This window comes from Amborella trichopoda, chromosome 10 (genome assembly GCF_054954075.1).
Source record: "Amborella trichopoda isolate Santa Cruz 75 chromosome 10, AtrichopodaSantaCruz75HAP2 v2.0, whole genome shotgun sequence".
Lineage (NCBI taxonomy): Eukaryota > Viridiplantae > Streptophyta > Magnoliopsida > Amborellales > Amborellaceae > Amborella > Amborella trichopoda.
Genome location: NC_142345.1, coordinates 40,120,374 through 40,147,450, shown reverse-complemented (window position 1 = coordinate 40,147,450; position 27,077 = coordinate 40,120,374). Strand labels below are relative to the sequence as shown.

The 27,077-nt window shown below is 36.9% G+C and overlaps 1 protein-coding gene across 5 annotated transcripts in view; it reads right to left on the bottom strand.

Annotated features, from left to right (window-relative positions):
* The window catches only part of LOC18434005 (Tetratricopeptide repeat (TPR)-like superfamily protein), a 31,148-nt gene extending 12,228 nt beyond the window's left edge, over positions 1-18,920 (bottom strand). For 2 of the 5 annotated variants that reach the window (XR_016042103.1, XM_011624960.3), the window contains exons 1-6: positions 18,845-18,920; positions 18,663-18,729; positions 18,402-18,444; positions 15,335-15,531; positions 10,627-10,734; positions 4,581-4,763 (exon numbers count right to left, since the gene is read on the bottom strand). Coding sequence is in view for 3 of the 5 variants with exons in the window: in XM_011624960.3 (XP_011623262.1) it covers positions 4,581-4,763; positions 10,627-10,734; positions 15,335-15,531; positions 18,402-18,444; positions 18,663-18,729; positions 18,845-18,861 (615 nt within the window). In the remaining 2 variants the exon portion in view is untranslated. The remainder of the gene's footprint in view (positions 1-4,580; positions 4,764-10,626; positions 10,735-15,334; positions 15,532-18,401; positions 18,445-18,662; positions 18,730-18,844) is intronic. The other 3 variants (XR_016042104.1, XM_020667008.2, XM_088848873.1) reach the window with 2 other exon arrangements.
* Between the last annotated feature and the right edge of the window lie 8,157 nt (positions 18,921-27,077).

The following is a 27,077-nucleotide window of genomic DNA, read 5'->3' as shown; positions in this document are numbered from 1 at the left end:
AAGCCGCCAAAGCAGGCAGAGCCCCTAAGCATGATGTGGGTGCCTTGGCAAGCGCCTCAATTTCAAGGTGCCCTACACACACACACACACATATATATGTGCACTCCAAGGAGACATAGCTAGATATAAATGAACACTTTACACATATATATACATTCCAAAAAACATTTTTGGCACATATATGTCAATATGTTCATATATATGTAATGTTTGTTGCCTGGTCTTCCATTGTCAATGTTTAGGATGAACATCTAGCTCTATATCACCAAAAATATCCTCTAATAACCTCTCTTGTAGGGGTGGCAATCGGGTCAGTCAACTTACAAGGTTGGCTGATCGACCAAAAACAGGTCTGGATCCGGGTCTAGGTGATGGACCTGGGGGCTCAGGTCCGGGTCTAGCTTGGACCCTATCAGGTGGGGTCAGGTCAGGCCCAAATCGGTGGTTAACCCGATCCTACCCAGTATATATGAGTATAAAATGCTATATAAGTTCAACAATATTAACTACATATTATAAAATATAAAACATAATTTTTTTATTTTTATAATTCCAGACCTGGACCCGATCAACCAAGTGGGTCGAGTCAACATCCAACGTCCAAAGGACTTGGATCCGTCCTAGGTCCAAGTTGGGTATGGGTCCAAGTTAGGCCTTGTAGGGTTGGGAACCGGATTGGATCGACCAGGAGCCAACCCGACCCGTTGCCACCCCAAATCTCTTGATAGTAGAATGAATCCTAACCAGAAGAATTGGATTTGAGAAGATTTATCAAACTTCTTGATTTTTTTTAAATCTCAAAATTTTTTGAAAAATCTTCAATATTTCATTTTTCACTCTCAATAGGGTTAGAGATGGTTCAAGCAGCATTTGAAGACACAGTCCTCCCGCCCCTCCCCCAAAACAAAAACAAGAAAAGAAAAAGGGAGGAAACCATGGGAAAGTGCTTAGGCTGCTTGGGAGCCCCACATAAACCTAAGCGAGGTGCTTACGTAACCATCCTGCATCAATGCAGCTGCCTAACCACCTTTTGCATAATCTGTCAATCTGTAAATTTTTTTAAGTTGATTTGTTTTCTCCTGTATTCCATCAAGTGATATTACAACCTCAAAATCCCCACAGTAATACTGCCAAAGTCACCTTCCATGAAGTCAACTCCCATGACTACGTTGCAACAACTCATGGTCTCTACATGATCAAGCCATAAGCAGCATTTTAGGAGAGATCAGAAAGCTTCCAGGACAAACTAGTGACCTTCAAGGATAGATTGGAGAACTAAATCTGCAGTTAGAACAATTAAAAAAACATTCTTTTTTGTGAAGAGAATACAACCTTTGAGCTCGAAAGAGAAGTCAAGATAACGTGCGATATCCTAGAGTTCCACTACAAGTTCAAATTAAGTATTTAATCTATTGGTTTACTTAAGTGGAAGAAGTATCTAAGTGAATGGTGGGAGGGACTCCATCACCAATTTATTGAAAAGGCCTCTAAAGAATGTGAAAAACACAAGTAGCTTGAGGTCAAGCTTCTTCCAACCTTAACTGAATAATGAATGTCAAGGTCTTTTATTTTATTTTTTTATTTGTGTTTTTTGGAAAATTAAATTTAGGCTTGATTCTGATTTTTCAACTTTTTTAATTATCTTAGGTTAGAGTTGAGGGTGGAATTTGAAGTTTAATTTTGCGAAAGTGAAGAGCTATGGTTTTTAATAACGATAAGGGTTTCTTATAGAGCAATTTAGCATTTAAGAGTTTTTTTATAAATATGTAGAGAAGACTATTAGTTTTTCTTACAGCTAGTTTGAATGTCAAATAAAAGAAGGCCATCATTTAAAAAAATTACAAGCTTTCAAATGCACGTTAAAAAAAATTTGGAGCTTTTTTTCTATTGTTGCAAAGTAGTTTGGGTGTTCTGACTTATAGCACTAAATTTAAAAGGGATACCAAATGCTAAAAGGTAGATATCAAAATAAAATATTAAAAACGAGAGAGAGAGAGAGAGAGAGAGAGAGAGGACCTGTTTGGGTCAACTTCAATAAGGTTGTTTTGAGGGAAGGACCCACCTGGGTGCTCTTTGTTCGCATAAGTCTCACTAAGATGGAACTTCTCAATCTCAATGTTTCATTCCGATATCCATTTCAGGAAAATAGAAAGTCTCTCTCTCTCTCTCTCTCTCTCTCTCTCTCTCTCTCTCTCTCTCTCTCTCTCTCTCTCTCTCTCTCATACTCTCTCTTCTCTATAATACTCCAATCATTGATCAGTCAAATTGTCACTCACTAAACCCCAAAAATCCTAATCACGAACAATGGTCTGTGTTCAAGACAAAAATCCTAGATTTTAAAGAATTACAGTCTTTGCAGTTTACTCTTGATATGGTAAATTCTTCTAAGGAACTTCATCTCCTCTCTTCAAATTGGGGTTTCTACATTTTCCACTTGTCTCTCATGAGAGTGGGCATCTCCTCTCTCTAAATTGGGCATTTTCATGGTTATTCACCCTCTTCTCATCAGACGAGCCCCATCTCCTCTCACTAACTTGGGATTTTCTGGGTTTTCTTCAAGTTTCTCCTCAATGCGAGCCTGGTCTTCTCGCTCTAAATTGCAGTTGTCCCTGTTTCCTCCTACTTATCTGCAAGATGAACTTCAAACTCTCTAAATGAAGTTTTGTTTCTAGGCTTCTAGCCTGCTTCCATCACTATAAGCTTCATTTCGGCTCTTCTTTACTGGGTGTTTTTGTATCCTCCTCACCAGGAATATCTGTGTATCCCTACCAATCTCTTCATTCGGTTTTGGGTTTCTGTCCTCACACTATTTTAGCTTCCTATACTATATATAATCCTCTTTGGTTGATCTATCTCATGAACTTCACCCCACTTCCGCTTCTTCTCCTCTCTTGTCTCTCTTCATCAACCCCATGTTTTGCTGCCTCTACTTCTTTCTGTCTTCTTCAACCTTTTGAGTCCAGTGGTGATCAGAAAGAAGGGAGAAAGAGAAAGAGAGAGCATTGGGCTGGGCAGGTAAGAGAGGCCCAGATTAGGTCCGCAGGGGACTCCGTGAAAAGGTGGAACTGTTGTCATCTGAAATTTTCAAGTCTGACAAATTTGCTCAGATGTCTTTTGCCTTGGTAGCAAAGTTTTTTAACTTTTAATCTAGAAATCTTGAGCTTATCCAAACAGCTCAACATCCATATCTCAGTTCTTTTATTTTTCTGAAGTTTATTTGCTTTTTCCATCCTCACTGCATCTACAGGAACATGCTTGGCAGACTACGTATCTTCTTTTTTAGCTCCAATAAAACATATAGCCTGATTTTGGCTCCAGATACACAAGGTGAATTCTTGGTGAAGCCCATCTATCGAATCATAACCTGCCTACCAAGGAAACAACGATGACTGTAAAGTATGGTCCATTCAAAGACCACTGAAACTTCAAGCTTTTGTGTGGGAAGCAGCATTAGACAAGTGTTCTGTTGACCACCTGACTAGCAGAGGTATGCCCATCCCCAACATACATTCAATGTGCAAAAATGATCCAGAAACAGTCAATTGTATGGTCTGGCACGGTCTTTATTTGTTTTGTATTAAATCTGTTTAATCCAATATGGCCAGAGCCTCCTTCCACAGGTTCACTATTTGTTCAATGTTTCATCCCACCACTGTCAAAGGTTGGCCTCATCCAGCATCTCAGGGCCACAATCACATCTTGGGCCACATCATGGAAAGATTTTTGGGGATGCTTGGTTGTGAAAACAAGAACAACGAGAGATACCAGGCCTACAAGCGCCACCCATCCCTTGAGAGGTTAGTGAAATTGAACTTTGCTGGAGCTCAAGAGGGAACCCTGGACCTGCAGATAGGTGTTGGGGAAATTTTGAAGGACCAATGTGGGCCAATGATGATGACCTACTAAAGCCCTTTATACACATGAGAGTTCAATGAGGTATGGCCTTTGCTGACCAGACTTCGAGTTTAGACCCAAAATGGAAATCGTTGATCATAGAGGATTATTCCAGTCATGTAACAAATTGGGCTAATTGGGACAATAACTGTCCTTTGTGACTGCATAATGTTTTTGGAGAGATATGGCATGCCCTAGCAGGTTGCATACAACCCTACAAAACTCATGAGGAGAGTCCAACAAAAAGCTGGATGTCCTTGCAAGGGAAGGGATCTCAAAAACAATTTCAGTAGTTCCTTTGTTTAAAACGTAGTCGGTCCATTCTTGGAGTCTGCTGTTCATAGATTCTACTTTGTAGATGAAAACTTACTTGTACCTTCAATACCTTATGCTAACAAAAAACAGTTAACAATCAATAAAAGGAAGGTTTACTGCCACAGAAATAAGGAAATAAGTATTGTTTTAAAATATTTGTAGTTACTTATTTCTGTAGCAAAGTAAAAGGAAATAGCTGTAATACTTCAACAAACAATGAGCATGAATATTGTTGTAGAAGATAATGCTAGACCTTGACAAGCCAGCGCACATGGGAAACCACAAATACTAACGGAAAGAACATTTGTTAAAGACATCACTGCAATTTTTGTTGTTCTGAAAGCAATACGAGGCATTGCAAGGTTACAAACCTTGAGTAGCTCACAATATGTAACTTCAGACTTCCCAATGGACCTAATCTCCATCAATTGTAAACAGTAACCGGCAAGGACTGGATTTTGCATCTTCACACATCCATTTAAGAAAATATTGTAAATGGGTAAAGAAGGCTTCATCCGACCATTATCTCCAAGAAATGTCAACCAATTGCAAGCCTGAAGTAAGAACACCGTAATAACCAAATTTATATCAGGTCAAAAATCCATAGGAATTGAACAAGGGGGGAAAACACACAGAGATAATAATAGAAGCCAACTTTTATTTTCTCCTTTCAATCATATAAGCACAGTTCGTAAATAATATTTATCCATCACAAAACTATTCACTGATCGGCCAAAACCAACAGGATTGGCTTTGCTGGAGCTCAGATGAAACTAACTTCGTAGAAAGAAGTATTTATAGAAATTATAAGGAACCACATGAAGAAAAAGGAAGGAACTATGCTAAAAATGGTTCTGTAATATATTTTGCTGTCTACATCACCTAAGTTCATTTGAGAGTAACTAGCAAGCTAAAAATCGTTTTACTAGAACCCATTCAAGATAACTAATGAACTTTTAGAAATATAATCAAAGTCAGGACACCAATACTTCCACATTTTATTCAACTTAAGTTTCAAGAGAACCAAAATCAAAACCATAGTAGAGACATGTGTGAAACCACTACCTATAAACGGTGAAAGTAGACTAATCAACACTTAAGCAGAATATAACAGGAAAAAATATGTACTCTTTTTTTTAAAAAAAAAAATTGTTAGACTGTCGTGTAGATAAAAATATGTAAACCTTATCCCTTGTAAATGAGCTCAGAAGGTGCAGTTGAATCAAAATCATTCCATTGAAATGCCTGGAAGATTAGTCTGGACTCTGGAGTGATGTGTTTAATGGTATTATAGAACAATGGGTTAAGGTTATTGAAATATTCATTTATGATTCTTTGCGTAGAGTTAAATAAAGTGCTTGCAGTCATTCAGGTGCAGAAGTAAACCATGAAGGCATTTAACTTTCCAGATTAGCATGCCTTGTATATTCACAAGGGTAACCTCCTTTTCCAAATTTCTTTTTCAATGAATGTCCATATTTTATAGTAAACGAATGTTATCACGACCTATTGTTGTACCAAAAGAAATCGACATGATAACAACTTAACTACATGTTCGTTTTATTATTATTTTTTTCTTGATAAAGCTAACTTTTGGCATTGATAATAGTAAAAGATTACATCTCGCATATAGCTGTAACTGTGCAACACAGGAAGGCCAAGATCTCACAAGTAAAAAAAATCAGTACAGTCATATATGTGCACCACTGAGAACCCCATAAAAATCAAGCAAAAAAACTCCCTGTGTACAAGAAAAGAATAAAAAATGACAGACATCCTTGTTAGGACTGGCTTCTATGGATCACCAGAGTAGTGCCAGAAATCCCTTCATTTTCAAGGGTGCTGTCGACCGAATTTGTCTCACAAAGCATGCTTGTGTTTGAATTGTAAGTTGCATGCCTGCTTCAAATACCAGGGCCAAGGAGCCTGACTAGAAGCCCGTCAGATTGGGCTGAGTCCCCTTCCACCTCAAGGAAGGGGCTGCAATTGCTTTTAAATAGTTTGAGACCCTCAAACAAGACCATTGCCTCAGCTTTTTTGGAATTTACGCATTCCATAAGGCTGGAGAACATCAATAAGCAATCAGCCAAATGATTCCTAAAAATACCACTAACGCCAGAGGGACCTGGTTGCCCAAAGAGCAACCATCAAAGTTCAATTTTGTGACCCATAGGGGCAGTGGCTTCAACCGGTTGGATATGGTCGACAGTCTAGCCCCTCAGTTGTTCCCCATTCTTGTGAGACACCCAATGTGGGCCAGCAAATGAATTGCCTTCGATTTTGGGCTCAAAGAATGACTATAGCTTGATTTTCTCCAACAAAGCTTCTAACCGACACAGTCTTCTAGCTCTCAAAAATACTGGAGTTACACTCCAGCCATAGAGACCATATGGAGGCCATGATGGTGGCTCGCCACAGCAAAATTCAGGCAGATGGGGAAGGGGGAGAAAACTATGCAAGATTCCTATGAATCCTTGGAGCCCCCCAAGTAACCCCCAGCACATCATAAGACCAGAAACAGACTTGCTAAAGCAATGTCCCCCACCCATTAAACATGCCACAATGTTATTTGATTGCTAGATTTCTGCATGAAACAAATCCAATTCATAAAATCTCCATAGGCTGAGGAAGTGCCCCTTTAGTAGCCACCCCAAATCATTCAAGCCATAATTATACTGAATCACCTGCTGCCATAGACCATTTGGGTTGGCAAATACCATCACCATTTGCCAACCAAGGCCATATTGCACTCAGTTTTCTAATGCCTAGACCACCTTCCCTCTTGGGTTTGCAGACCAAGTCCCATTTTGCCAATTCAAATTTCTTCAACCCTTCGAACCAGACCAAAGAAATTCCCCATTCAACCTCTCCAGATTCTTAAGGATAGACATAAACTTCGTAATAGAGATGTGGAAGATGAGATATTGGAGAGGGTGGTTTTTATATAAATGTGATCCTTCCACCTAGCGAAAAAGAATTGGGCTTTCCAAGATGCCAACTTTATCTCAAAGTTTTATGCCAGCCCATCCCATTGAGCCTTTGTGGGTTTACCAAAGCATAAAGGAAGTGTGAGATACTTGTTTGCATTGCTCAGAAAGTTGGCGGCCTAGCCACCAAAATGCCTAGGCATGCCCTAGGCGGGGGCTTACTCCTATGCAGCGCCTTGGTGCAACTTGGCTGAGGCAGAAAAGAAACCCCTATGCGCTAAGTGCCACAAAACAACAAAAATAAAAAAAAAGGGTGGGGGGAAGGAGGGGGGGGCATCGCCCTTTAAGAAACAAAAAGACAAAAAGTTAAGACCTATAAGAATGGCTAAGGGATCAAGGCCCTTTCTCTCGCTCACAGGCCCATGTGCTCTCTCTCTCCAATCAGAAGAAGATGAAAAAGAAAGTACTTTCCATTGTTCGATGCAAGGCCTCTCTCTCACGCATGCACACACACATGGACCCACATGCTCTCGTATCACTCTGCATATAAAACGAAGAAAAAGAAGAAGATAACCTCCAAGTGTCAGATGTGAGCCCCCCCTCTCATGAACATATCTAATATCTCTCTACATATAAAAAGATGAAAAAGAGGTATATGTCCTCCAAGTGTCTCACACACACATACTATATATATATATATATATATATATATATATATATATATATATATATATATATATGCTCAGCCGCCCCACCCACCAAATAAAACAAAAAGAAGGTCATATTTGGGCGTGCGCCTCCATTTTCTTGAACATTGCTTGTTTGGAAGGGACTCCCACCCACACCCGAGTCTCCTAGCCAGTGACATTTCATCAGTTTTGAGTGGCCGAAACCCCCATCATCTTAGTCTTAGCGAGGTTCACTTGACACCTATTGATAGCTCAAAACACCTTAGAAACAACCATAAGTTGTCCACTTGTCCAGTATGTTATCAACATCTTGTAGGTGGGATATAGGACGCCCTCCACTGATGAAGAGAGAAATCTCATGGGAGGTTTTCATTTTAAAGATTGGAAATGAAGTTGCTAAAGAATTCCCCCATAATGGAAAAGAGGAAAGGGAAGGGGGTCACAGTGTCGAAGGCCCCACGATGATGGAAGGTGCCCTACAGGACTGGCATTGATGACCACTAAGAGATAAGGGAAAGCAATGCACCCACGATTTAACTTCACCTCCAATCAAACTCCATAAGCTACATGACCTGGTCCATAATGTCCCATTCTGTATGATTATGGACCATTCTGTACGGTCATAAAGCTCCTCCCTATCGAACTTGAACACCAAACCCAGAGACTTAGAGTCTCATCCAAGATTGGCGATCCTTCACGAACATACCCAGTGTTGGAGATACTACTTGACCAGGAACCTCCTGAAGCAGAGAAATTAACACTTTTGACATGATCTTGCAAGATAAATGCAATAGGCTTATGGGGCTAAAGTCCTTGAGTTCCTCTACTTTTGTAACCAAGGCAAGGAAGTGGAATTCATGCCTCAATGAATGACAACCCCTGTTAAATAACTCAAGAAGAACGCCAAGACATCTGGGGCAACCTTGTCCCAAAATAGATGACCAGGACAACCAACAACCCAACCAGTCCTGGCACCTTTCATGACCAAAGTCCGAAATAGCCTTGTGGATATCTGACTCAGGGTCCATCCTACTTTCTTAATAGAAATGGACTCAATGGAAGTACTTCGCCTGTGTCCAGAGAACAATATCAGGAAGTACTGACTAATTACTATGTCGACTTACATGGGCTCATCATAAATTTACTCTCCTTCCTTGATTTGAACTATGTTGCTGGATCTTCTACGACTATTTGCTATTTCGCGGAAGAAAGCCATATTCTCGTCACCATCTTTTATGGATCTCAAGTATCATAACATTTCTTCTTGCTTTAGGGCCCGTTGGTATTCTACCCCATCTCTGCCATTCTTCCCCTTTCTCCTGGCTATAGGTCTCTCATCTGCTACGCAAGATCAAGTTCACTGATCTCCTGAAGGAGGGCCTCCTTCGGTCCTTCCTTCCCCGGAAATCCTGGAAGTTCTAACAACTCCAGGTTTTCAATTAGGATACGGTGTTGGTGAGTCAGCCGACTCATCTATTTACATGAACTCCTACAAAATCCATCTTAGAGATGGACTTAGGATCCAAAATTTAGGGTTGATAATCTCAAACATGGATCTGAAAAATAAATAAATAAACATTAAAATTTAAAAATGGTTTTTTTTCCTTAGTTCCCTTAAACTGTTCATTTTAGTTTTGGAGAGAGGCACCTTTTTTTCGCAATCCATATTAAAGATGGATGTTTGATGTGTCAAAGGAAATAGCCTAATAACCTTTTCAATTATTCTTTTAAGAGTTACAAATTTTTCTCCAACTTAAGTGAACAGTTCTCAAAATAAATAAGAAAATTATTTACTTGACCAAGGTTAGCTTATTTTTTGCCGAGAGGCTATGTGGGCTCCCTCTCTGGACCCTTGTACTTTCTTCCTTTTTCAATAGAACAGTTAACAGCATCAAAATAAATAAGAAATTTGTCTCCACTAGTCCACCCTAGACCCATCCAACCCTTCTACTAAAAAGGAATGGCACCGCTACGGGATAAATCTGTGCAGCTCTCCATGCTCAAACTACAACATCTTGAACCTGAACAGTTTTTTACAAGTTGAGATTGTTACAGTATTTAATATGATAGGGATATGCTCTAATTCAGCTTCAGGAGAACTTGTCTTCCCAATCCAGAGAATAAGGAAGAGATCTAGTTTGGCCAGAATTGGACCATCCGCGTGCATTGACCAAGTGAAAGAGTCACCATTAAAAGGTAGGCCTTTGATTATTCTTAAATACAAAATTGGAGAAGGATGACATACTATTCCTATTTCTTTCAAATGTCTATCTACTAATATTGAAGTCTCCTCCTAAGCACCAGGGAGTGGGGAGCTTTCATCTAGTTCCAACCAAAAATCATTCCTGAGAGTGGGACAATTAGGTCCAGATGGTGCAGCACACTTCCAATCAAAAGTATCTAAAGAGCCTAAGGAAAAAGGTCAACACAGAAAATCTACCAATCAGCTGAGGCTTTTGAGAGGCAAAAAGGGTCCCAAACGACCAAAATCCTGTCCGATGCGCCCTGAGCAGGTAAGGCTTCCTTAGCAGGGCCACCTACCTGAAACTTGACAAACCAAAGCCAGATAAGGGGGACCAAGTGCTGTTTCTGAAATAGCCAGGATCTCCCAGAAATGCTCTTGGGAGAACTCCAAAACAGCCCTCTTCTTGAATGGGTGGCTGTGACCATGAACATTCTCTCCACACCAAAAAACACACAAGATACACCCAATTATGACATGGAACAACATTGAAGCTAGCAAAATCGAAGATGGAAAAATGCATGCTTAATTACCATAACATACAATGGATTCCAAATACCTCTTCCAGATAGCCACTTTTAGTAAGCGCACGGACAAGAAAAATGCAGATTTTTTTATTAATGGTGATCTTCTTTTCTTTCATGAGCCTACATATTTCCATGACAAACTGCAATAAAAGGATGACAAGTCCATCAAAATACAAGAAAGCATATTTCCACATTCGAAATAAAAAATATGACACAGAATAAAACTTGGAACATTAAAAACGGAAGAGAAAATAAACATAAAGATGTAATCCATGAGAGCCTTTAGAGATCAATAATTGTTCATCCACTGTACCTTTCTATCCATGAATCAGACCCAGCATTTAAAATAGTGATAAGTGGCCAATGAAACTTCCTATGGCTTACCCAACAAGATAATAAACATCATATGAATGGTTGAAACTTAATTAAAAGAATCAAAGAGCAGTAAGTGTTATAATCCCCCATTCCCACAACCCATACTACTCATCACTCAAAACCATGAGTTAGGAAAGGGAGAGATCAGATTTGACTTTAGTAAATGGCGCACCCTAATTGAATCCAGTAAGACTTTGATTCAAATCAAGAACCCAAACTCTGATCACAAAATAAAAGAACTTGACAAAAGATGAATAATGCATGAAGCATGGAAGAAAATGATGCCCAGAATTACACCTAGGAGATATACATGTGGAGGAATATCTATTTTTTATTTTCACAAGAAGAACTTCAGGCACTGAGCAAAAATCATATCATGGAGAGGAGAGTGCAACTTCCCCATGAACACAAGGGGCTCCACAAAATACTTTACTTACCCAATCAAGTATCCAGGTGAGTCTCGCATAGTAAAATCCATGAGTCCCAAAAAGGACGTGAATCAAGCCAACAAAGACCCATTCCAAATCAACAAGACAAGACCAATTAGAACACAAGTAGTAGCTGGTAAGGCCTGAAGTAAAATCTACTATTTGAGGACTGCCAGTTGGGAGCATCCTGCAGCGGTGAACCGATAAACTTATAGACAATCATTAAGATTGCTAAAAAACATTGTTGACTTCAACAAAAAAGAAAAACGTGGAACAAGGTGCCACTAACCAAATACAAAATTTCTGAATTTATCCTTTTTTTTATTGGCAACAGAAGTAATCATATTCATTTTTCTATTTTGAAAGATATATCATATTCATACTTCAAGATAAATGAAGTATTGAAAATTAAACCCCAAGGATCATCTAATTCCTCAATAACTTCGAGAGGACAAAAATCCTTCAAAATTTTATAGATGAAAGTTTGTCTATGGATTATGATGTAGAACAGAGAGAAAAGAGAGAGAAATAGCTCACAATCAAGTAGAAATTACAGTGTAACATTTTTCTAATGAGGGTATTTTTTTTCATTAGCAAGGGTGTGACATCATCCACATGGGATGTGACATCACCCACATGGAGCACACTCCCTTACTAAAAAAAAGCTCCATGTACAAAACTAGGGTATATAAGTGTCCAAATATTATTGAGTATAATTATAAATTACTCTATAGTATGAACACCCTAACATAACCATATATATATATATATATATAACATTTTCACACTAATTGACCTTTCATACCTTAAAAAAAAAAAACCCAAAAATGTACATTTTTAAAATTAATTTTATTTCATATTCATGATCACCTTTGGCCTAGATCATGAATTCATCTTTAAAATGAATTGTAAAAGGGGAACACATGTGTACCTATGAGGCCTATTATTAACTTTTGGTAATTTTTATACAAAATATCTTACTAATTTTAAAGATTTTCAGACTAATTGACATTTTATACCTAAAAAAAAACCCAAAATGTACATTTGAGATTTTAAAATTTTATTTTTTTCATATTCATGATCACCTTGGCCTAAATCATGATTTCCTAAAAATATGAATAAAAAATTTTATCTTTAAAATGAACTTTAAACAGGGGACAGATGTGTACATATGAGTCCTATTACTTATTTTTTATAATTTTTTATAAAAAATATGTTACTAGTTTTAAAAATATTCACACTAATTGAGCTTTTTTTTTTTTTTTGTAGGGAAGAAATGTTAACTTACACAAATTGAGCTTTTATACCTTAAAAAAAAAAGGAACACATTAGATTTTAAAAAAATTATTCTCTTTTCTTATTCATGATCACCTTGGCATAGATCATGAATTCCTAAAAAAAAGGATAAAAAAATCATCTTTAAAATGAACTTTAAAAGGGTGATGCATGTGTACATATGAGCCCCATTACTAATTTTTTGGAATTTTTTATACAAATTATCTTACTAATTTTAATAATTTTTATTATTCACTAAAAGTGCCTTGAACAATCCATTTTTAACCACTTCTAAAATATATATATTAATTTGAGAAATCCATTTTACATGTTCATCAAAGGTTCCTCGTTTAGCTTCAAAATGCTCGGATTTGAGCAAGAAAACTAAATATCGATTTGAGGTTTTGTAAGAGATTCGAAGAGCTTCAACCACAATAAAAATCAGAAAAAGTAACTAAGAAATGAGAGAGATCTAGATTTTGGCAGGTTTTACAGGTTTCTCAAAGGTGGCTCTGTTTAGCCATCTAAATGCTCGGATTTGAGCAAGAAAACTAAAGATAAATATAAGGTTTTTGTAGGGGATTCGAAGAGCTTCAACAAGAGTAAAAAATCAGAAAATATAACTGACAGATGAGAGAGAAATCAAGATTTTGGTGGAAATTTTATTTTTCCTGCTAACGAGAACCCTAAAAACTTAGGGTTATGAGATCATTTGTACTTGTGGAAACTCGGCCGCATCCATAGGGCGAGGCCGATTAAATCAGCCAAGTCCAAAAACACTGGTCCAAAGACACCCCAAAATGGGAACTAAGTTCCTGATATCTGAGATTTTACAGCAAAAACATTCATTCCAGCAGCATAAAGTCTCCCTCTTTCAATAGACTTGGCTTGGCTTCTAAGTAAAAGCTCTCTTAATTTTCCTAGGAACATTAACAGACTCTACCCCTTCCCAAGTCATGCAAATACCTTTTCCCAACCCATGCACAACTAAAGTTTCTAGGAGTATTAATAGATTCTATCTCCATGCACAATACGTCTTCCCAAGCAGAATTTAAAATTCAAATTCTAACCTTTCCCTCCTAATTTTTCCCATGCTCAAAACTTAAATGGAACCATTTGGATTTTCTATAAATTCCATAAAATCATTACATAGAAAATATTCAAAATACCCCTGCAGAAAAAGGGAAGAGAAATCATCATCATCATCATTCAAGCCCTATCCCAATAATTTGGGGTCAACTATACGAATCATGTTTTGCCAATCTGCTCTATCAAGGGCCATACCCTCAATAAGACTATAATCGCTTACGGGGAACGCCCTAGCATGAGTAGATAATGTAGATTCAAGATTCACAGAAAGTTATGGTAAAGTTTTAAGCTGGCTGCCTACCTAAGACAACGCTCCTTTACCCAGGCTTGGGACCGACATGACTGGTAGGACGCCTACCAAGGATCACAATGCAGTCCACAAAATGTCAACAAAACTTTCTTTTTTATTTTCTCCATCAGATTACTGGTGGCAATGTTCTAAGTTTGCTTCCATATACGACCATTGGATCATACAAGAAAAGTATGATTTGATTTGTGCCTCAAGCATCACTTCCGTCAATTCCTCACTTGTTGATACATGTAAGCATGTACTATTCACATACTATCTACTTGATTCTAGTATAGAACTGCTTAAAATTTTATCTATAAATATTATCTGTGAAAGGAAATGAATGAAAACATGGACATAGCCTCTGAACCACGCAGGGCTGAGCCCAAATCAGCCAGTTCAACTCGGTTGAGTATATGAGAACTTAACACAGTAACCTTAGGAACTGTCGAGACTCGACCATTTCCCAAGGTTTTCCAACAAGACCCAGCACACTGTTGGTCCGAGCCACAGGTACGTCTAACCCCTGAAGCGGCAGGTCTGATTGACTTGGTGCGGCTTTGCAAACTATGAACCAATGGTTTAGGATAGTTTAAGTCTAGCCACAAAAAGAAAAAGAAACAAATTGAGAAAGTTCTGCAGCTACTCCTATTTGGCCTAAGAAAAATATACACACTACTAGCCTGTTAAATACTTTGAAATTTGGATATCAAGAAAAGTAATTATTCATCTGGGGTTGGTATTGGTGTAAGGCGTTAGCATATTGGTGCTGTACAATAGGAAAAAAATGAGGTCCCGACTCATTTTCACGTAGAATGTAAAAAGCCACATATTAGCAACATATTGCCCACCTGACATTGACTGCCAAGACCATCTCACGCATTACGATCGAAAGTCCAATCCAGAAGCATTCTTAAACGCAGCCTAAATCAAGAAGGTAAAGAGGAAGGAGAAGTACAAGGAGGGCACCAATGCTTGGAGGGAATAGGCTTCTTTAATAATCCCAATTGCTTAACTATTTATATACACATACACATCAAGATGACATTCGAAGAACAAAACAATGCATGAGACATGAACTAACCTATAAAAATATGGTACAACTGAATACAATTTATCTAGGACAATCTTATCCTGCGCAAACATTGACTTATACCATAATCAAGTAGATGAACACTCCATCACACATATTTATGAAAGGCTAAGGACCAAAAGATACCAACAAGAAACTAATAACTCCATAAATAATATAAAAAAATTACAGAAGGTACAGATTTCACTCACCAATGCATCTGGAACTTTCGAACAATAATCAAGTAGATAGACAAAATCATCAGCTGTTGAAAACTCTTGACAACAGCTAAGATGTGAAAGGAGATCAGAGGCCCTTTGTCTTTGCCCTGAGCGAAGAGAATCAACAATTTGCACTTGCAAATACCTATTGATTGAACCTGCTCCATATCTAGGTCTGAAATCTGCGACTGAATGCATCACACCATGATTACTTGGCCAAAAATAAGACTTCCAGGTAATAGAATGCAGCTCTAACAAAATTATCTTACAAGAAAGGGACAAACAAAATTGGAAGTTAAATTCTTCAGAAAACATTGTAAGTCAAATTTCAGGAGATAAAAGATCCAAGAAATTTAATGTCATAATAAAACCTGCAAATGAGAATGATAGATATGCTCAGAAAGATTATTAACTGCATATATCAACAAGGAAATTTTTTTTTCCCCTGATAAGTTGAATCAAAGAGGAAATTCTATTTGACATTGTTGTTTGGTGAATTGAAAAGTTGATGCTGCCCCACATTTAGTGAACATGATTCAGTATATGGGAGTAAGCAAATCAGCAGAATGTCTCAGCATACTATGAAAAAGTTACATGTTAAGAAAGCTATTCAAATTATGAGTACATTCATTATCAGAATCTCCATAGCAATGCTTCTACCATAGTTTCAAAGCTCATCAAGTCGTATTGCAAGTCAACTTGCTCACCATAGAAATCAGTCTTACAGTTCCAAGGTTAAACTCAGTCCATCTTGCCAAGTTGGAATGATCTTCTATCAGTTTGTTTTAACCAAATTTTTTACCTCACTAAATTTGCCCGCAGGGAAAATCTGAATCAAATACTTAAATATAAAACAAGCACAATACACTATTTCACAAAAATATGAAACCAACAAATTACGATTGATCTTGAGCCTTAAGTTTAAGCGTCCAATACATTTGAAGTATTTAGGCAAAACATGCAAAGAAACTACACCAAATTGAAAATTGTTCTTAGATATATCACATGATGAATTTGATCAAGAACCAGCTAACACTCCAGATTGGTCCAGAATGAGAAGTCTAGAAAAAGAAGAATTCCTATTTTTGCAGAAACCGTCCCATCATGAATAACTGACTAGAACTAACTGACAAAAATTATCACATAACTCTTAAGTTTGGCACATCACAATTCCAAAAGGTAGAAAATTCACCTCTTATAATCTTTGACAAACTCACCAACAATAGGACTTCATCCTATGCCAAATTTCAACTAAACATAGGTAACCACATAACTCTAGTCATACTTTCTTGAGCAATTGCCTTCTAAAGATTCTATCTCTACAGTCACTTTCCTTGCAACAACATATCCACCACGTTCAGCTTTCTGATCTTGGAAAAGCTACATTGCATTGGTATGCACACCTCCTCCCATAAACAAGTGAAAATTGGGTCCATAACCTTCATCACTCGAAAGGAACTTTGGAAAGAGCCTTTGCAGTTTTATCTCCAACCAATGAAGGAAATTAGAAGAGATGCATATGGGATGTTTAGAAGTAAGGTAGGTCACTTTCCATCACTTATCAAGGTTTACATCTTATTGGAGGTGCTCCTATTTTGGAAACTCGTAATGGGGACAATCTAATCATAACAGGCATCGAGGAAACACTCTGTTGTAGCATGATGAAATTCATCAACTTGTCGCCAAGTATCCTACTGAGTTGTTTTGACTAAAATTTCAAGGTTCTAACGTTATGGTGACAACAACTAATCAAAGATTAAAACAACCTTAGTAATGAAATTAAGTGAATCCAAAATAGGTTGGGGCATACAGTAGGAATATAAGTTTAATCAATTTTGATGGTCTCATAAGGCCAACGACAATGAAAAGTGATGTTTTCCAATCAGATGATTCAAATGAAGGGACCGTCCACTTTACAGGCCAAATTGAAATTCATCATCTTATTACAATCTGATCCCAAGACGTGTTTGATTTACAAATATCATTTGATTCCCAACTGCCAATTGCCATTGGAACCCCAACTGCAATCAGTGGCAAAACCACATGAAGGCGATTTCTGAAAAATTCTCTCTCTCTCTCTCTCTCTCTCTCTCTCTCTCTCTCTCTCTCTCTCTCTCTCTCCAAAAAGAAAAACCACCACCACCACCATTGCTGAGCACCACTGCCACCATCACACAGTCACCAACACCACTCACTCCACGACCACCATTGCACAACCAGTATCACCACCACCACCACCATTGCTGAGCAGCACTGTCACCATCTCACAGTCACCACAGCCTCCACCACCACTCACTCCATAACCACCATTGCACAGCCAGTATCACCACCACCACCACCTGCTCCACAACAACCACCACTACCACCATCACATTGTCACTACTCACCACTACCACCTGCTCTACAACAACTACCACTACCACCACCACCATCACATTGTCACTACTCACCACCACCACCACCACCATAAAACCACAAAACAAGGAACCATGATTTAAATTAGAACAATCGAACACCCCTACACAGGAAATGACAATTCACCAAATTGCATGTTGATTAATTATGATAAAAAAATCACATGACTACATTCGACTATCAAACGGTTTGTAAATGACTTAGGTTTTTCCATTTTTCCTTATCGGCATGTGAAGAACATTGATCCCCCATCAAGAAGGTTTGGGGTTTCACCCATGAGAAGAGTAAAATTCTTATGGCCCGCAACATTCAACGAAAGACAACAGTCTCGCAATCCAAAATCATGAATAAGGTCCTTATATTGTTAAGTAAATGAAACTTTTCGCCTTTTCCATAGGATCAACGATGACAAACAGGTATGCTTAAGTATCATCATGAAATTACTCAAACAAAATTCAGTACCAAACCACAGCCAATCACAAACACAACACCCACTAAAGCATAATTAACCATCTAATTGAACCATTACGAAGAAAAAAGTTGTGCCTAATTGGTTAATCTTCAATATAGGCAGAAAGCACATCAATTTCAGATTCAACTGATTAAAAAAAGAGACACTTGGTTCCAAAATAATGAAGTTTACCTCCCAAAGTAGTGAGGCCCCTTATTGTGACAGTCTTGAGAACCTGAACAGACCAGATTACAGTAAGACTATTAATTTACTGATTATAAAAATGTAAAACAAAATCTCAAGCAAAAGAAATCAACGAGAATCATATAATGAAGTGGACAGTTTGTGCAAATCTATGATGGTTCCACTAAATAACGCAAAATAATAATAAAAGAATTAATATTTTATAAAAAAACGAAATAAAAAAACAGCTGAAGTGATCAAATTTCATACTTTTTCAAATGGATACTTAGAATAGTTGCACAAGGAGTCAGCGAGAAAACCTAGAGGAACTCTTAACCTGTTACAGAAGATCAACAACTAGATTAAAAATAGCTAAAATGTAGATTTTCAACGAAAGAGCGCAGAATTAGGGTTTTCTTTTTTGGGTTAATAAAATTAGCGTTTACGCTTACAGAGTTCTGCTCATCATAAGACAGAGAGCCACTGTAAAATCCTAGTTTCAGTGGTGGGTACCAACACACCTAGCTTTTGCAAGAGTTCTTCTTCTACATTTTTCGGTGTGTATACTGCAATACCATGCACAGGATGTGGTGGTGCACAGTACAAACAAGGGAGCCGGTCGTTGTCATGATGGACAGTTGAGATTGAAATACTTCCTGTGGAGTCTAAACCAGTCGTTGCCATGATGGACAGTTGAGATTAAAATAGTTCCTGTCAGATGTTAGATTCCATACACAATATGTGTATGATATAAACGCCTCTGGAGGATCCTAAAAAACTTACGGGTAAACCAGAGGAGGGAAGGCAAAAAGGCTTTACTGTGGAAGCCACCTTCTCAATGATCCATATTAAAAAAAAATGAAAATGAAATTTTCGGATAAATTGGAAGCAGTGTATCAAATCCGTCCTCTTGATTTCAAGTGTTCACAAATATGTTGCATTTACATATTTTTTTGGGGTGCACCTTAATTTGAATGTTCAAGGTTGCAACCTCATGTAAACAACACCCTTTTTGAAAATTTAAAGGCAAAAATAAATTTTGAAGCCGCCTTCGTAAATTTTTTATTTATTTTTTTACACATTCACATTTTTTTGTGAGTTACACGCTGTGGCTTTACTTTTTATTTTGAAGCCTGATTCTTGCACCAACCACACCCTTTTTGTATACAGATTATCTGGGTCCATATATATACAGTTATTATATACCATAAGACTATTTACTTTCATACATGGTGGGTCCATATATATACAAGGATTATATACAATAAGACTATTTACGTTCATACATTGAGATCACAATCAGCCTTGCCTGGATGTGAAATCAAATAATCTATTGTATCACATAGTTGAGAAACTTTGTTTTGAAATCTGTGGTCAATCAATGGCACACCTTAGGGGTGGCAATTGGGTTAAATTGATTTGGCAACTTGACAACCTGGTACATCAACCCGATTGGGATATGTGTCCAAGTATTGGACCCGATGGATCAGGTCAAGTGCCTATTTTTCTGGGTCTGGATACAATTATCTTACATCAAACATGGCCGAGTCTTTCAATGCTTGGATTTTATCGGCTCGAAAGAAGCCGACCATTACAATGTGTGAAGAAATAAGGATACAGTTGAAGACCAAGTTTGAAGAAAATAATGAATTACGTAATACTTGGAGTGACATGTTAGTACCGAAGGCCCAAGAATTACTTGACGTGCGAAAGATGAAGGCTTGACTTTTGCACAAAGTTATATCTGCCATGGACACACTTTTTGAGATCCACTATATTGGGAATAAGTATGCTGTCGATTTAATGCAGTGGACATGCAGTTGTAGAAAATGACAACTCAATGGCATTCTGTGTGCCCATGCTATTGCGGCCATTAACCACATGCATAAGGATCCCACTGTGTACTGCCTTAAGTATTTTACAGTGGAATACTTTAGAAGGGTATTTGAAACTCCCTTTGCACCTGTCTCGGATGATATTGAGTTGACAAGTATTTACAATCGGACAGTGCTGCCACTAAGGATTACACGTCTTCTTAGTAGGCCAAAAAAACAACGAAGAATATCCGAGACAGAGCATCCAATCACCAGGCCTTTGAAGTGCAAACGATACGACACAGAGGGTCAAAATAGGAAGACATGCAGAGAACCGATAGAGTGAGCTTGATGTTAACATTGTATTCTTGTATGGAATTATGATTTTCATGAATTAATGAATTGAGTGAATATTGTGTTTTTGTTGTCAAATTTGTGTCAGTGCAATCAAAATTATTTGTTGTCATAAATCTTCTAATGGATGAATTTGCCAATCTTTGTGTCGAGATAGATGATTTCAATGTTGGAAATCTTTGTGATAGCCTTAAAATAAGAAAAATGAAATTCATATCCATACATCCAGAAACGAGTTATTCTCATGTCCATGCATCCATAAATGATGTCCATTTTTTTATCATGTCAATGCATCTTGATGTCCATGATCAATAGGATGTCTAAATTGATATATTTTCAGATTTTCAACATCCAAAAATGGTACTGTGAAAATCCAAGAAGGTCCTGGATTTTTACAATGAGTTTTTGGATGTTCAACATACGAAAAAGTAATAGTTTTTTAGGTTGAACATCCGAAAACTTACTTTTTGGATTTTCACAATGAGTTTTTGGATGATGAACATCCGAAAACTCACTGTGAATATTCAGGAGCTTCCTGGATTTTCACATTACCATTTTCGGATGTTGAACATCCGAAAAAGTAATATTTTCGGATGTTAAACATCTGAAAACTTACTTCCTGGATATTCATAGTAAGTTTTCAAACATTGAACATCCGAAAATATGAGATTTTCGGATGTTGAATATCCGAAAACTCACTGTGAATATCCAGGAGCTTCTTGGATATTCACAGTGAACATCCGAAATTGTTTAGACATCACATTGATCATGGATTTCAAGATGCATTGACATGATAAAAAAATGGACATCATTTTTTGATGCATGGACATGAGAATAACTCTTTTCTGGATGTATGAATATGAATTTTATTTTCTTATTTTAAGGCTATCACAAATGTTTCCATTGCTGATTTTATGATTTTGGATGCACAGTAGTTGTTATTTTCATCACCATCAATCACAAGAAGTAATGTAAATAATGTTAAATCAATAAATCCCATTAATTTATATCGAATGTATACTGGATAGCTCTAGGCAGTGATATGATGCCAAACCCAATATACATATGCAACCACTAACAATCAAATTTCACCAAGACTCCAAGTCTTTTCAAGATGGCTCATAAGCACAACATCACACATTGATATCAAGAGTGATACTGAAGATTCTGCAATATATTTAGTGATCAGTAATAATATAAATACTATAACTTTTCATAAAAAATAAGCTAGCTCTATATGACCCTTAAATTGACCCATTACAAAATAACCCATTACACGCCTCGCCTTCTCTTAGGTCGATATTGTTTATTTCGTGTGTTATATCTTCTGGGTTCCTCAACTGCAGGTTGTATGGAGGGAGCTGGGTCTTCTACAGCCCGACTACTTTGACCCACTCCATCATCTCCGGCCTCGTCAGGTGCAGCTTCGTCATTATATTGACGTTGTAAATGCTCCATCTTGGCTTCTACGTCACCCATATCCACAGGCACAAACTTAGACAATATTTCAAACGCGTTATTAATGCGATTAAGAACTTCAGGGTGTCACTTCTGTCTAAGTATAAGTGCCTCTGCTAACATAACTGTAGATGCCTTAACTGCACTAACCTACACAACAAGAATGCATAATTAGCATATTTAAACAATTGAATAGAACTAATAGGTAAATAAAATCCTATAAGAATTTATAGGTCAATATAAACGACCATTTGGTCCTCATAACCTCGAGGTTTCATTATATACTGTGGTTCATGAGCAGGAACCACTTCTTCTTATTCATAGATATGAGGTTACAATATGTCTTTTGGTGGGTTAGCGACATTATGTATCAAAGGATGGGACACCAAGTTGTACCAGGTCTTGTACTCCTCTAAGGGCAACCCATTATCTGTATCTTGTTGAATATCAGGTATGATGCGGACATGGCGAGACAACCAATTAGTGATTTTATCTGCATTGACGTTTCGCCAGTCTCGCTGTCCAACTTGTCTGCGTGCCTTCTTACTAACAACCAAGGGATTCTTAAGAATGCCCTGTTTTGCTCCAAATTGTCGGCATACTCGGTCTAGCATGCACGACTTGGCAATATCGTCAAATATCAAAACTGTAGGGCACATTGTAGTTTGAAATGCCTGCTGCCTATCATCTGAAATGACATCATCAGGGTTGAAATAGGGATTCCAGATCAGTTGTTATATGATATGCAATCAGTCAATAAAAATAATTACAAATACTTAAATACTATTGAAATAAATCAATATTAAATTATACATTAACCTCATTAAGTTGGAGGTTATTAATTTCTTGTCTGATGGGAGGCATTAAGTTATGTAGATTGCCATGATATTTCTTTGGTGGCTCCTATCTTTTAGCCTTAAGAATATTTGGAGGGATACTATGAGCTTTGGGCCTCATATGCATAATATGCTCATATGACCAGCACTGCAATAAATTGAGTATGATAAATATTTAATATATTAAGAAAACAGTCTAAACTATTACCCTTATGTCATATACCAAAACAAATGGTTACCTGCATGAGAGTGGCTGAACCGCTAAAATGTATTCGCTTGAAAGTACAAAATTTTCCAAGTGAGCGATAGAGGAATGCAATGGCTGCAGCACCCCAAGCATATGTGTTGGCACCCTCAATGTCTTCGAAAAACTGCAGGAACCTTGTTGGCACTGTAGAAACTGATGCATCAGCGAATATGGTTACAATAATGAGGAAGAACAGATATGCTCGAGTATATCTATAAACTTGAATTGGGGTTGCATCAGGTGGCAATTCCCTAAAATTCACCTTCAGCCATGTATGCCTTAAGATTGCCAAGTTGCCATCAGAGACTATACCCAAATTATCTTCTATAAACTTTCACAGGTCCTTGATAGGACGACATGTGACTGGGTCGCCATCCACAACCAGTCTTAATATTTCGTATACATCAAAAAGTGTTGGTGACATCTCACCAATATGAATGTTGAAATGAAAGGTGTTGGTCTCAGAACGCCACCTCTCTATATTAGCTGCGACCAAAGGATGATCAATTCGGTCTGGCCGAATGATAGCCAACGGACCCAACCCAGAAGCATGAACTAACTGAACTTATTCTTTTGTTAATTTCCATACATTTAATTGATAATTTAATTGATAACTATTCTCATCAATTCTAATTTCTTCTTTCTCCTGAAATACAATAAATAGACAACATATTAGAATCAATATATATACATGTACTTTCTATAGAATGTTTGAACCAGACTACCATTTATTGAAAATTAACAAATAAATAGAATGGGGCAGATGAATATATGCATATACCTGTCTTTCCCATATGAAATATGAGCAATGTTCTGGATGAAGTTGCAACAAACTAGGGTCATGAGGATCTCCTGGATATCCTCCATCGAGATGTAAACGATATATATTCATTGAAATCTCATATGGTCACCATGTTAATCATAAGGCTACACATGTAGAAATTAGCTGGATAACAAAAATAATAATAATGACATACTATTGATAAAGAAGAACAATGCTACAATCCATTGATGAAAGAAGAACAATGTAAAATGAAATTGCTATGCTAGTCCAACTAAGGATCGTATACTTAAAAATCGAAATCAATCTATGAATATGGTGGCCAAATAAAGAATTGATTCTTTGAGTCAAACAGACAACTAAAAAGAATTCAAAGAGTTATTCAAAAACCACTAAACAACTTCTATAATTAGCTTCAGCGAAAAAACAGTCTCATATCTAGCTCTTAAATCCAATTGAAGAACTACTATTCATACCCCTTAATTCACCAGATATGCACAATCCTCATCCACTTTTTTTATCAGTAACAATTTCAAAACCACGTGAAATACTACACTAAGTTCAATTCAATGAAACTTAGCTAAACAATAACCAAACCCTAGATAGATAAACAAAAAAAAATACAATAGTCCCCTTCCAAGTAACCATCCTCGACCAAAAACTAAAGAATTCAACTTTAATGAGTAACAAAATTATTTCAACGGAATTTGACATTGATAAGCAACAAATCATTTCATTATAAAGACAAGAATCCAACTTTCATAAACAACTAAATCATCCCATAAAAAACAAAGAATTCATGTTAGCTCAGTAACCAATCTATTAAAAAACAACGCAGTTTAATAAAAAACTGAAGAAATCGATTTATAGATAGACGAACAGCTCCATCAAAAAGAAGAAATTCAATTTTATGTCAAGCAACAATTTCAAACAAATAACAGAGAACAATGCTACTTATAATATAAGCAACAGATTAAATCCAAAATATTCAAATAAATGTAGTCATTGTTACTTGAATCATAAATCATAAATCATAATTCAAATAAATTCACTCATTAAATACTTTGCAAAATATTCAAAGTAAATATGTACTTGAATCATAAATCACATACAGATTTTATTTTTTAAGCTACTTAATCTATCAACTACAAAAATCAACAATTTACTAAACTCTCAATAAATGTAACACAAATATGTGCTTAAGACTATTTAAGAGTATAAACCCCAAAATTTAAGTAATTTATAGTTATACAGAGACTACAAAATTCCAAGTTCTCAAAACCCCCAAATTATAAATATCTAATGCAATCACAAAGGAGCCACAAATTAATTTAATCTATACCAACATCACAACAAACAATTAGTATGCTTGAGTATAACCCTAACCAAAATTCAGGTGGCAATTTAAATAAAAAATTGACCCACATACCTTCACAATGTGAAATTGCTTCAAAATCCAAAAATGCTGCCTGCCAAAGACGAATACTGTTGAAAATCAAAATAAAAAAATTAACTGCTATTCTTTACCAATAAGGCAGACAATATCAATCACACTCTCAAAGAATGAGAAAAACACAGATGCACTATGAAAGAATGAAAAAAACGCAGAAAATAGGGTGGACGAAGTTTACTCACTATCTTGCTCTTTTCGGATGTTCAACATCCGAAAATCCCAAATTTTTGGATGTTCAACATCTGAAAATCCCACATTTTCGGATGTTCAACATCCGAAAATTGAAAAGTGAAAGTTTTTTTTAAATCCTATTTTCGGATGTTGAACATCCGAAAAAAGGGCAAAAGTATCTTTTTTAAAAAAGGCGTTATGAAAGATATAAAACGGACATATGAGTAATAACGGAAACTATTAGGTGTAACCGTAATAACGTAAAGTATAACGGATATATATATGTAATTTTCTCTTCTTTTTTTTTGTTAAGTTCTAAACCCGGACCCGAACTGGGTTGAGCCCAAGTTTTGGACCTGATTATTCAGGTTCGGGTCCAAAACTCAAGTCCCAAGTTAGGTCCGGGCTAGGTCCAAATCTACATTGAACCCGACCTGACCCATTGCCACCCCCTATCTAACAATAACGGTGAGTTATTCGTACCAAAAGTAAATACTCATAATGTATATATTTCCATCTATATAGGCCATCACTTTTGCAAGAGGTGACTTACCATTTCTTGTGTGGCTTTTGCATAGGTGGCATATGTTGGGTGAGTGTTTCTTTCAGCATATGTTCAAGAAGTGTTTCTTTCAACATATGTTCAAGATAAGTGGGCCTTTCGTTTGTTTGGAGGTGAGCTAAGTGGCACAGCCATGTAAAAACTTGAGGTAATTGAGGCATGTAAGATATCCATGCCTCAAACATGCTCTTGAGTGTGGGTTTGCATTTATGTTTTATTTGTGGAAGTTAACATACATACTTCCATTAACTAACATCTAAAGTAAAAATGCTTTCAATTTGGTTATACCAGCTATAATAAAAGACCTACTGTTTTTTTTTGGGATAAGTCAATGGGGGAGAAGGCCCCCTACCTATTTTTTTTTATTAATAAAAAAAAAAAAAGAGGCAATTCATTATTTTACAACTTTATAATAAAGTAATTGTGTCAAATCATGAAGTAAAATCAAGAAAATAAAGTCTGGCAGTCGAGAGCCCCAAATAGTAGCTCTAGAATTGAAAGAGACTTTCTTAGTAAGAGCATCAACTGCCATGTTGACCTCATGATAAATGTGGGAAATTGAACATATACGAGTAGAGCAAATTAACTGCAACCGTATGTAACCTCCATGGGGCATGACAACGATTATGAATGACATTTACAAATAAAAATGAATCGCTTTCAACTTGGAGAGAAAAGCAATTAATCTAGATAGCTATATGAAGATATTATTCAAGAGCAAAAAACTCTGCATAATTGTTTGAGGCATTGTCAAATGGCTTAGCAAATGAAGCAACAAGAGCACCATGGCTATCTCTGATATCACCACCACCATCTGCTAATCTTGGATTATGCAAAGAAGCTCCATCAATATTCAATTTGAAACTGTTGGGGTTCAGGGAATGATCATGCCACCAAAATATTGGATTTAGGTTCCTGCTTTTGCCATGTAATCTTGAACTTTTCAATGATTACTCTTTCTGACAAATGAAAAGCTCTTTTTTTTGTGTCTGCCAACTCCTTGATATGA